General features: G+C 40.7%; 1 protein-coding gene across 3 annotated transcripts in view; it reads left to right on the top strand.

The window, feature by feature from the left end:
* Positions 1-13269, top strand: part of nrxn1a (neurexin 1a) — a 66632-nt gene that overhangs the window by 14803 nt on the left and 38560 nt on the right. For all 3 annotated transcript variants that reach the window (XM_031750672.2, XM_039616389.1, XM_031750671.2), the window contains one exon: positions 11820-12121. In XM_031750672.2, the coding sequence (XP_031606532.1) occupies positions 11820-12121 (302 nt within the window). The remainder of the gene's footprint in view (positions 1-11819; positions 12122-13269) is intronic.

Raw genomic sequence — 13269 nt, 5'->3', positions numbered from 1 at the left:
GCTTCACCCCTCATCAGAAGATTAATCAGCAGCAGTTTAAATTATTGATAAATGATGTGTTGCTCTTAGCAAAATGCCTTCCTTTTTAGTTTTAAATAATTTAGGTCTACAGATAATGATTACTTATTGATTAATTGGCAAGTTAGTTTTTTGATCAACAGATTCTGGTGCAGTGCACTTTTATTTATATCATGCCAAGTCTCAGCAAAAGCCATCTAAGGGAACTATACATGACAATATTATAGAACGAATGTGTAGTGTAGCCATTAACCTCGACCAATTGGTGAGGCTTCTATTTTTATCTATTTTCTATTTTTAAGTGTCTTTTTTTACCCGTTACGTTAAATGAAAAAAATAGAAATGTTTTACAGCCCAAGTTGATGTCTTGGATTTGTCTGACCAACAGTGAAAAACTTCAAAATATTCAGTTTACTCACACGTATGACGAAGCAAAGTATATACAAACCCCATGGCATTACTGTTAGTATAATTAAACAAAAACATTATCAAGATTGGAGATTAATTTCAGATTAATTAGCCTAGTTAAACACAATATGTTTTGGTTTAGGCTCGTTGATCTATTGTTGACATTTTACTCCCGTGGTGAGTATTTTCCACCATATTATGACATTTTAAAATGATTAATCAGCAAATTAATCATCTGCAAAAATATTAGTTAGTCTCAGCGCTGTCAGGAAGCAGTGAAAGAACAGGCCCTGCGTTTATGCTTGTAGGTACAGTGAACAAGTATCAACTCAAAAATGTAAATTCACTCAGTTATTGTTTGCGTTGGCCTGATTTCTGTTCCTGCGGCTAATCCTAGCAAAGTACAATGAATGAAAGATACTCATCAGACGCACATTAGCCGCTGATGTTGTAAGGCTTACATAATTAACAAGACGGCAAGTGAGCAGCCTCCAACTCGAGGTGAGAGAGAGAGATGCTTGGTGTTAGAAGGCAAGAATCTGATGATTGGCTGCCTGCCTTACTGACTGGCATGATTTTGTTTCCTGATGGCCTCATCTTGAGCTGTGAAAAAAGAAACTGTGCGCCCTCTAGCAATCAGCAATGGTAAAGCAATTGCAGCAAAGTTTTTATTGGAAAATTGACAATTATCCCAGATATAAACTCTCCACTAATGGGACTAATTCTGCCTCTACTCTCCACTACTAACACCCATTACACTACTGTACTACAACACTCATTAATGCTTAACACCCATGCAGTTCTTGTAATGAAAGTCACAGCACCACATACAGAGCTCAGCCCCCACATTATCAGGGAGATGCAGTTACTGAATTCAACATGGGAAATGTGCTGCAATCCCACTGCTAAATGTATACTTTTACTGGTAATTATATGCAATTACCAGCTCGTTAGCATGCGTACACATTTACATTTTTTAGCATTCACCGCAACGCTAATAGGGAACACGCAAAGCCGAAGCACCCTATAATGGCCTAAAAATAAAGACATCAAACGGACTCTCCATTTGCAGAGGATGAAGGGGAAAGATAGAGCGGAGGCTGGCAATGAGTATGTAAGGGAGGGTGGGAGGACGGGTGGATGGGATAGGGTAAAGGAGTGCAGAAAAGTGATGGTGACGAAAGATAGGAGCGCATTCAGAAAGTGGGAAAAGAGAGGTGGAAAGAGAAGGTCGGCGACGCATGGGGAGACAGGAAGGGAGATAAGACTGCAGCGTTTCTCAGCAGGAGTGCTGCATCTCTCCTTGGGCTCCCCGACTTGACAGAGCCTCGCATCAGCCGGCATGGTATTCATCAGTGATGCACGTACCTCATCGAACACGCACACTCAGACACACACACTCCATTTTTAGAAAGAAAGAGAAAGAAACAGGGTACTTGGTGCTCCAATTGTTTCTTACTTGTCTTAGCAATTTCCATTGTGTCTGGGTGGGAACCGAGAGTAGCGGCCCAATTGGCGATTCACTTCACTACCCCATCTGGCATTTGAAGTTCATTTCTTCGCTTTTTGCCAAAACGACACATGAACGAGCATACGCACACTCAAAGGAATCGTGCATGCATACACAAACACTCATTTACTTGTGGCACTTGTCTGGCGTAACTATGACAATTAAAATAGCCACAGTGTTCATTAAAAACCCATCACATTACCTTTATGAAAAGAGCTCTTTATGTGCTTGTTATTTGTTAACAACATGCCACAAGAGGGTTTCATTAGGTGTGTGTGTGTGTGTGTGATGTTAAAGCATGTGTGTGGATCTACAAGCTGTCTAAATGTTGCCAATTGTCTGCTTTTTACACATTCTTCTAATTCTGGTGCTCTTCTACTCTACCGTGCATATGTGCCATGTTGTATGTACTGTATGTGTTTGTCTGCATGCCGGTGTGAGTGTGTCTAAAAGGGATGAAACTGACTCTGATCTTATCCAGCTTAAGACAAATACACTGTTCTGCCTGAAGACATTGTCATGGAAACAAGCCAGTTTCCCTGGGTACCAGAGAGAAGGCCAAATTTGAGCAAGACAGAGAGAGAGAGAGAGAGAGAGAGATGAACACAGATAAAAGGAACAAAAAGGGACAAGAAATAAAGGACTGAACACAATGGCAAAAAGTGTGCTGTTCATAGTTTTTTCTTAAAATGGAAATTGAAAAGGATTACTGATGTACGGTATTATATTTGTTATGCTCTACTTCTTCTATTTCTATCTCAAAGAAATTCACTTAAATAATTGTATCTTCTCAAAAACATTGTTAAATTTAATATGATTTATAGTCCTGAGATGGACCTTGTCTAGGGTGGATGCTGTCCAGGTTTTACCTCGGCTGTTCAACAGTGTCAGCTGGGATAGGACAGTGCTTGTCCAAGAGGTTGTCTGGGGAAGGCATGGCCAGCCCTCGGACCACCTTGCGCAACTAATGACAAAGCCTGGTGGGGGGCTGCATGTAGAACTGTTAATACATCTAATAACTTCTGACCATCTAAGTGTTTCTCTGACACATTCAAATGGCAATTATGTTATGAGCCTTATCATTATCAACAATTAAAGATAAATATCTTACACAAGCTCCTATAGTGCACTTCTTCATTGAAGTAATGCCTGAAAAAGAAAAGAAAAAAGACTATTTAGGCTACATTAATTTAACACATAGCAATAAAACCGAGTCATCCATTCCTGTGCCACCCCGGCGTGTGGTTTGACACTGGCCACCCCTATAAAAAACGTCTGGCTCCACAGTGGCGCCAGCCGTGGGTTCAGACCTTTTAATTGGCTCACTCCACCACGTTGACTGATGAAAACGCTAGTGTAACAGTTCTGTTTGATAAACAGCAAACCATCCATCCCCCATTCATTGCTAATGGATGGTGCGTGGATGATTTGCTGTTTATTAAGCAAAGGCAATCAAGCAGTCCTTTGTTTTTAATATTCTAAATAAGTTTTAAATACACTACATGGGACTCACGGAGACTCATATCTTCTTACAGATTTAATTCTTTGTTGACAAAAGGACTGCTCATAATGATTCTTTTCAGTGCTGTTTAATGTGCTGCTCTTCTTTTCAATTATTCGATCAGAGCTAATTAATGGAGTGCTTAATCAACAGAAAGCCATCATTCATCCAGGGAATCAATTAATGAATAATCCAGTATCGTAAACGATAATCTCTATAGACATACACCTGAATGCGAATTTACATAAACTGATGGTGGGGAAGATTTTGGGGATTTGTTAGATTAAGGTCCAGATTAAGCTTGGGTTTTCTTAACCAATCATAGTTAAGCAGGCTTTGGTAGCATAAAGATAAAAATTCCAAGAGTTGTTGGATTTATTATAATGCATTCTCAAAACCATAATTTATTTTATGAAGACATTTTGACTTTTTATTAGCTTTGCACTAGTATCCAGTGACCGACTCACAGGATTGGCTAAACCTTAAGTTTTGACCTTTGACCTCAATAGTTGTGTTGTGAGCTAATTGGTGAAGTACAATTTTATTTATATAGCACCTTTCAAGATAAAATCACAAAGTGCTTCACAGAAGTTAGAACATAAAACAACCAAAGGCAAGTTCGTCCCTACAGCCCTGTCACTGATTATGATTAAGAGTAAAGGTGTGCCAGACTTGCTGGAGTATTCTGAAAGATTGGTGTCGCCACTCAGACAAAACCACTGATCAGTGCTGGTATAGGAAAAGAAGTCAAAACTGGCAGTAAAGCAATTGTGGCGTTTCTTTCAAAGCGTTCTCCAAAAAGTCTTTTTAAGTTTTTGCAACATCCACATCTGTATAATCTATAAATCTCCGGGCTTCTGCATTGACCTGTCATTGAAATTGCAGCACCAACATTATCACATAATTTGTGTCTTCAATCCACGCCAGCCACGAAAGAATGCAAAAGTTTATTTATTCTCAAAAGTTATAAAATGCTGCTGTTCACTGTTAGAACATTTCTAAAAATCCTTATGATTGATGATCATGATTATGTAAATAACACCTGGTTTCAGTTGCAGCTGATTTTTTCAAGTCAGTGAATCACTGCAACAAAAAAGAGTTGGCTTTACTTAAAATAGTGTGAAAATTCAACCTGAAATGAGTGAATTGTGCTGACTTGTTTGAGTGTTGTACTTAAGGTTAAAAAAAGCCAACTTAATGCAGTATTAACTCCCTTATTCACAACAGGCCACAGCCTGTTTTATTCATTGGAGCAGGTGCTTAATGATAGCCTTCATCGTCTAATGCCAATCACTTTCCATCTTTACATTGATGCTGGATGCCCTTCACTTCTTTCTCCTGCCAGAAATGAACTGGGTGATCGTTTGCTTGTTAGGCAAAAGTGTAAACCACTACACTATGGAGCCACTTCCAACTTAATATAGTATACAAAGCTAAAGGAGATCTATTTAATCTTTAGTTACATCATGCACCCACAGCATTTGCACAAAAATACATAACCACTTGAAACCACCCTGCATATCCAGAAGAACAAAAAGTGTAAACATGACATAACATAAAAAAAAATGATCACAGCATTACTAGATTAATTAGCAGTCCTGTGAGTCTTACATTCCTGCTATTGCAGAAGTTATATAAATCCTTCCTATCATCAAAGATTTGCAACAAATGACAAGCATTTAGAAGAAACCATTCAGACAGGTGTCTATATTGTTGGTGATTTTTCAACTCAATCACAGTTTCTGCACTATTCTTCACTTTTAGGTCAGTATGGTATTTTTCTGTGCTGGTGTAGCATTTTTTAAAGTGCATATTTCATACTGGGAATAAATGCTTTCAATTTAACAACAACAACAAAAAAGAAATAAGACATCAACATTGCAGACGAGCAATCTGTCACTTGTGTCCTGACAGTAATATCCTCCTCTACAGTATTGCTCCCTTGGCTGTGATGTGATAGCCCAATCGCTTTCAAAGCCAGATGCTGTATATCACCGAATAGAGATGGAAACGGCATTTGCAGCCTTTAGTGAACTCGACTGTATGAATTCTCACACTTTAACTTAATATGGAAACTATGCATATGTTAGCATACATTTACATACATTTCCAATGCTGGTCATCTATCTGTATAGTGTACGAGTGTATAGTTAATCCACCTGTCTGTTATTAAGAAAGGATGCCTTCGTGCAGGATGCTTGAGTTTATGCTGCGTGTGTGTGTGTGCATGTGTATTTGCATGTGTGGACAGTCTGAGAGGAGCTGATAGCAGAACTGCATGGTGGGCTAAAAACGAGGTGCAAGGGAACTGCAGCGTGCTATCTTCAGAATGACAGGGCTGCCATGATTGAGGCTTGCTACACTAGGATTTAGATACACCAGCATTTTTCTGTCTTTACCTCTCTCTAGCCATCCATCCCCCCTTCTCTGCCACTCCCTTTCCTTGTCTCGTCTTTCTTTCCTTCTACCTTATTCTCTCTTCTCTTCCATTCTGCATTGCCCATCTCAATGAGTCTCCTGCTCCCTCTTTTTTATTCCTTCTCCTTTCAAATTCTCCAATGCATCTTCCTCTTTCCCTGCTTCTTTCCATCCTGCTCCCTCTATCAGGTGCTGTATAATGTAGGCTCCCCCGACGTGCTCCCAGCCTCCATCCGCCATTTTGATTCAGTACAGCTGTCCATGATAATGTACTGTTCACTCAATCACTCTTTCTCTCTCTCGCCCTCCTTCTCCATCTCTCTTCCTGTCTCTCCCCCCTCTCTCTGTTTCTTTCTCTGAAACACATGCATGGACAAACACATTCATATTTGGTGTAGCCCCTGTAACAGTGGGTTGCCATGGAAATGACAAATTAGTGTGCGAAACGCTGAGGACACACATGAGCAGAAAAATGCAACACACACTCGCCATGAGAGCGCAAACACACAGAAACATCCAACTGATGTGTGTTTGATCATTGGAAGGGCGGTACAGCTGCAGCTGGTCTCTGAAGCAGCAACCATCAGATCAGTTATTCTCGCTCCCTCTCTCCCCCCTCGCCTCCCCACGGACTGCTTTATTCATTAGAGCAGTAGCTTAACGATAGCCTTCAAGGACTAATGCCAATCACCTTCCATCTTTACATTTATGCTTATTCCCAATCCTTGCATAGCCTTCAAAGTTCGCTTCATTATTTTGTACAAGTTCCTTTCATATTATCCTGTTCCTAGACAGACCTCTCCTTCTGCAAATGCAGTCGCTGGAGTGTGTTTTGGACCATTTTGGAACCCACATATATTCACCCCTGACAGCCAGCAGTAGAAAGACTTACTTTAAAGGTTCAACTGATAGCTGGAATCAATTAATAGTGACATATTTTCACAGCTTACCAGGAAGTCGCTCAGTTTTCTCCAAACCGTCACCCGTTTTTTGTTCTTTCTTTCTCTCTGTATGAAAGTGGAGTAATTGAAAATGCAATAAAAAAGCCTGTCTTCCTCTTCTAATTGTCAGTGCTGACAGATGATGGGAGAATCTCAGCTGATAGGCTTTTGCATAACAGTGGCAAGTGTATGTTTTTTTTTAGTGAAGTTTTATGCTTGTCGCCTTGTGTAAATTTGTTTTAAGGTGCATAGACTCTTTATGTAATTGCAGTGGTCTCATTACACCATTAGTTAGATCAAGATTTGAGAAAAGCATATTTTGGTAAGCTGCAGAACATTTTCTTTGTTTATTTTTTTCAAAGTATTTGAGCCAACCACGGGGCCCATAAACCAGATTATTCCTAGCGCCCTGTCCAAGTCTGGATTAACAGGGAGGATTGCATCAGGAAGGGCACCCAGTGTATAATCTTTGTTCAAATTAAACATGAACAATAAGATTTTCCAACCAGAGCAAACGAGAGCCAGGCTAACAACAACCACTAGTTACTAGGTTACCAGTGAAAACTTTGCTACTGAAGAGGAACACAGTGAGAAGGTGTGTTTGGAGGCAGCAAGACAGAAGGAAAACTGGGAGTGTAGAGGTGAGACTAGGGACTTTAAAATGTAGGTACTACAATATCTGGAGCTTTAGTGTGACAGGAGACATTGTAACAGATAGAGTGCGAGGGAAGAGAAATAGATCATTTGCTATAGTGACCCCTAAAGGGAGCAGCCAAAAGAAGATTTGATTAGTCACCGAGGTGCAGTGGAGGAAGCTGTTTTTGATTCAGTTGTATTTTTCCTGGTAAAAAGACACTTCAGGAAAAGTGTTTTAGCCTACTGACCTTCATTAGAGCATATTTTTTCAATAGTTTGCTGTTCAGTTGCTGCGTATTTCAACATGTTACAAACCCCAGCAGTGCTGCATCCTTGGTGTTTTTTTATTTTATTGATCATTGAGTGTTAAAAGATGAAATTAAAAATAATTGTTGGATCTGTCTACCAACAGTTGGCTTGTGTGAATTACTTACACACACGTGAAGTTTCACAGCTCTGTGTCTCTCCAGTGCTCACAGCTGGAGGAATTCAAAAGAGAGCCTGCTTTGTTTTTAGCTCAAAAAAATTGTTGATACAACCGCTTATTTTATGAAGTGGCAAATAAAATAGTAAATAAATGCATTTAACAGCTTCCCAGTACCCAAGAAAAGAAATCTCCTATTAATTAAATTTGTAAATTCAGTAGTGTAAAATCCCAACGTATTTATATGACCCAAAGAATAGAACATTTTAGAAGTTTAGGCCAGCAAATGTTTGGTATTTGGTAACAATGAACGGCCAATTAATTTTTTTCGACTAAAAAAAACAAGAAGAATGGATATAAAAACAATTTTTACAGTATTCCTCAGAAATATCCTTTAATTAGCTTTAAAGTTACCCAAAGCTAATTAACTTTAAAGAGTTTTCTTTTCCTTTCTTCTATTCATTCGCTTTAATCAGGTATAATTTAGGACCATTATTGCAAAAAGAGACCTCAGAGCTAAAGTTAAGCTTAGCTTAGCTGTTCAAACACGCAGCCCACGAGAAACAATTCCCACAGTAGGGGTGAGCGATATAGCCACAAAATGATATCACAATATTTCATGAAAAAGTTTCAGTATTTTTGACAATATAGAAAAAATTACTGAAAGTTTTATTGATGCTAGCAACCTGTATTTAAGTGCAAGTTAATGAAGAGTATTTTTCCATCCTTTTTTCAATTGAATCCACTGAACCAAAGAGCCAACAGTAGCAACATCGTTATAGTGCAACAGTGGTGACCCAGCAGTACATTAAGTGACACCAGATAACTTAAGTGGCTTTGCTAGTTTATGTTAAGCAGGTATCTTAACACTTTTATTGAACGGTAACTAAAGTAACTTGACCTTGTAACTTTTCAAAAGCCGCACAAATATTATCAGATAATAAAACTGGAAAATATTTTCTACCTGGGATGGGTTGTGTCTTGGGTCAAGCTTTTTAAACCAGCTGCTTAAAATTTCCATCCACTCCATGTGACCTACCTGTCATGTGGAGTGCAGCTAGCTATGAGCTAGCAAGTGCAAATAGCCAGCACAACTAGCCAGCACGCCAACAGCACATGTGGAGTCATTTGCCTATATCTGGGTTGACGTCCAATCACCAGATGCTAGTATCTCCTACTTGTAGCCGGGTTATACTCGACAGTTTGTTTTTGCATCAAGTGGTGAAACAAGTCGTTTTCACCTTTTGGAGGGAAACATTTTCTTGCATATTCTGCAAAGCAATGCTCATGATTGAAGGTTATTAAAACAGCTAAATTATGACATGGTGCTCTTGTGCTCTGATGTGCCTGGGCTAGTTTGTGTTATGTTGCTATAGTAATGATATCACAATAACGATAGTATTTTCAGATATAATAAAAAATTTAGGGTATATGGCCCAGCCGTATACCAAACTTAAACAAATAAAAAGAAATAAATGTAAAGTACTTAAAATTCTCCACAGGAACATTTTTATAATTCTCATTCTTGAGCTCTCCTTTGCTTTTCTCTTCATTTGACTGTTTCTCCCTCGTTCACTGTATTCCTCCGTTCTCCGACTTGCTTGTTTTGATCGACAGTGCTTTCCACAGGATGAAGTGTGACATGTGGTGTGTATGTCAGTGTCTGTCTCACTGTTTACTCTGAGCTAATACTGACTCACTCCATTAATCTGAGCTACAGCAGATCCACTCCAACCTGCCCACTTGAGAGCGTGCGCGTCTGTGTGTTTTAGGTGTGTCTTCACAGTGAACACACGCACGCACATCTTCCTTGTGTTTGTGTCACCCAATATGCATTTTCCTGTCTGACTGTGTGTGCGCACGTCTGTTGTGCATGTGATGTAATAGAACAAGGAGTGAGCGTTTGTGGGCCAGAGCTTCCAGATCGATGCAGAGATGCTTTATGTGCTCCTGTCTGCTCTAATGACGTGTCTGTAAATTAGCAACAGAATGGTGGAGCACCACACTGAAACCTAATGGCACCTCTGTAAATTACCGCTACAATGCTGCCGGACGGCTGCGTGTGTTCTCATTGTGAACAACACGCACCCACCCCTTCTCGCTCTGCCACCTCATCTACATTTGGCTCCGTTTTTGTGTGTGTGTGTGTGTGAGAGAGTGGGTGAGTATGTGTGATTGTGTTAACATTTGTGGCTGGTCTTTCTGTGTACGTTTGTGTGTGGGGGTCTCCTTTTTCTTCGCTCCTCTCAGTAAAGACTAGCCCGAGGCCCTGAGTTGGTAATAGCTTTTCTGACAGCAATACACCAATATTTACAGAGACCAGCACCCACCCACACCCCCGCACATTTCATGCACACATAAAAAGCATATAGTTGTCTACACTTTCAAACGCTTGAACGCGAACTCGCACGCAGTTTTTCTTTTTCTCTTTGAGGCATGCAGACACATACTCTTAATTAACATGCTGGGAGGGAAGGAATCACACAACACAATGTGTTGTTTCTCACTCATATATTGGCATTCACACTTTGGATTTTTTTTTTTCATGCAACAAAAGCAAAGAAAGACAATTTGCCACAATTGGCCTTTGAATTGTGATATATTCTCACTTTTTCCTTCTCATTATTCTCTCTGTGTTATATTCACTCAAGTGCGGCCGATTCCATTTCAACACTCCTCTCTCTGCCTCTCACTACCTTAATAACCTATTACACTTCACTCTATTCATTATATGGCAATCTTTCCCCCCCTCTTCTCCTCTCCAGCGGTTCCTCACCAAGTGTCTCTCCTGCTCCAGCTTCACCTAGCGTGTGCTAAATCCTCCTCTGTTCCCCTTGTCATTGTGAACTACAAGATGGTGGTTATGCCAGAGGCTCCACAGAGCAGAGAAAAAGAGGCCAGTGAGATGTGAGGAGAGGAATGGTGGCATGAGGCCAGGAGGGATGGTGGTGAGGAGAACGCTGGAGCAGATGCAGAGGAAGGGTGATGTTTTTGAAGGTGGGGGGGTGAAGAGACAGATAATGTCGCCCCTACTTGTCTATGGCAGCACAATAGTATGATCATTTTTGCGGATGTGTGCGTAGGTGTGCATATTTGTTCTGCTGCTGGCTTGCGTATAGAGTAGTGTGTGTAGGTGTGAGAGCAGATAAGTGAATGCGAGCTTAAGTATGATGGATTGTAAAACCTTGGTCTAGTGTCCTTGTGGGTCACTAAGGGTGTGCAAGGTAAGTTGCTACTGGCTGTCTGCCTGTTACTGAATTCTAATTGGCCACTCCTGCCTGCTTTGGCTGCCATTATGCTTGCAGGCTGCTCTTCTCCATCTTCATCGTCGGTTTTTGCCATTCACTTTTAAAACTTCCCTAACCTTTGCTGCCACCACACATACATACGCAGACACATACACATTTCTGGCATTTAACAAACATCATGAAAGGAGCCATGTTGTCAAACAAGACCACATCACTTTAGACTGCCAGCACAGCTGTTCTCTCAAAAGAGAGGATGGCAGGTTTCATAACCAGTTTGGAATGCTACAGACTCACGACTGTCTCCCTCACATCCACACTGTTTAATCTCTAACCCACATGAATGATCAAAGCTTGTTTACACACCACTCTGTGGTACAATTAGAGGTATGGAAGGAAGTGTTTCTTCCAAGTGCTGGCATCAGTGAGGCTTTGCTTGACAATAACAGCATTTTCAGCATCTTAAACAATATGTTTTGTACTGCATATCCGATTCAAATTTAACCAGGCCCAGCTGAGCTTTGTTTTACTCAGCTGGCTCTGATGAACACCCACCATTTTATCATCTTTGAGCATTTTGTGAAGAGCAGTGTGGGAAGAAGCAACATAGCTTGGAAAATGTACCACTCATTATGATAATGCTTTGGCAACAACGTAATGGTTCCATGCTTCTGTTTCCTCCTCTTCTCCCTCTTCCTCCTCTCCCTTTGCCTCTCAGCTCGCGAGGAGTACGTCGCCACCTTCAAGGGCTCAGAGTACTTTTGCTACGACTTGTCGCCCAACCCCATCCAGTCTAGCAGTGATGAAATAACGCTCTCCTTCAAGACACTGCAGCGCAATGGCCTCATGCTGCACACCGGCAAGTCAGCTGACTACGTCAACCTAGCGCTCAAGAATGGGGCAGTGTCACTTGTCATCAACCTCGGCTCTGGGGCCTTTGAGGCTTTGGTGGAGCCCGTCAACGGAAAGTTCAACGACAACGCTTGGCATGACGTCAAGGTCACCCGCAACCTGAGACAGGTAACCAAACAACAGGAGATGGAGGAGTGAGCAACCAAACAGAGAGGAGAGGAGACAATTTATGTTACTGATAAGGCTTTTGGGAAGAAACATTTTAAGTGATGTAGAGAGGGACATAAAGATAACAAGGATGAATGGAAGTTTTAGTGATAAAATGCTTGGCAAATGGCAGAATGAAGTAAAGCACAATTTGAAAATATTTTAAGATGTCAAGAAAAAAAATACTTGTTCCAGCTTCTCAAATGTGAGAACATTGTGATTTTGTTTTTTTTATTTCATTAGCTTCTTTGTGAAGTTTAGACTGACCAATCATGTAATAGAAACGCCTCAGCTGGGGTTTTCAGAAACTTTGCATTTATTGTCTCTTATTGTACAGGATTGTTCTCAGGCTATAGGTGCGGGCAACCCAGCACTCCTCATATCTCGTGGCACTGATTCTCTGACGAGAAGCAGAGAAACCAGAAGAAGCAATGATTAAAAAAACCCCAAAAAAACGTGTATACTAAAAGGCTACGCCAAAACAATAATTTAGTTTGCCTGAGAAATAATTGACTCATTAACCAAATGAAGATGTTTATTAGTTGCAGAATTAATTCTGACTCCTTGTTAAATAGATTCGCTCTGTATTTGACTTTGATGAACCACAGTGCAGGTGTTCCAGGGCCACACGGAGCTGAAAAGACTGTAGTCAGCAGAAGGAAGCTTAACAGTGTAGAAACCATGGTCAGTGGTCTGTTGTCCAATTGCAGTGATGCTATGGTAGTAAGAAAATACCTGAGGTTTTGGTCTTAGTTTACAGTGGCTTTACCAGCAGACCTGCACTGCTCTCAGCTCTAGGTGAGTGCTTTTTCAATTGTGTGTTTGAGTGAGTGAATGACTGAGAGAGTGAAAGAGCGAGGGAGTGGACTAGAGAACATACAGGGTCACTAGCACCCAGGTGCTTGTAACCTACCTGTGCCCTGCCTCTACCGTTTGCCTGTCTGTACTACTAACTTGACTACTAACTTTACTAACCTGCTAGTGAAACTAACCACCATCCATGGAATGATTCATTCTACTAACCTAACCTGTGCCCTTCTCCTAGCGAAACCACTCCAACCAACCTACTAACCTCACCAGAGGCCTTCTAGCTTTCCTTTTTTGTTCCC

Source organism: Oreochromis aureus, linkage group 8, assembly GCF_013358895.1.
Source record: "Oreochromis aureus strain Israel breed Guangdong linkage group 8, ZZ_aureus, whole genome shotgun sequence".
NCBI classification, from domain to species: Eukaryota; Metazoa; Chordata; class Actinopteri; order Cichliformes; family Cichlidae; genus Oreochromis; species Oreochromis aureus.
Note: the sequence above shows the minus strand (reverse complement) of the source record. Positions and strands in the feature narration are given on the sequence as shown.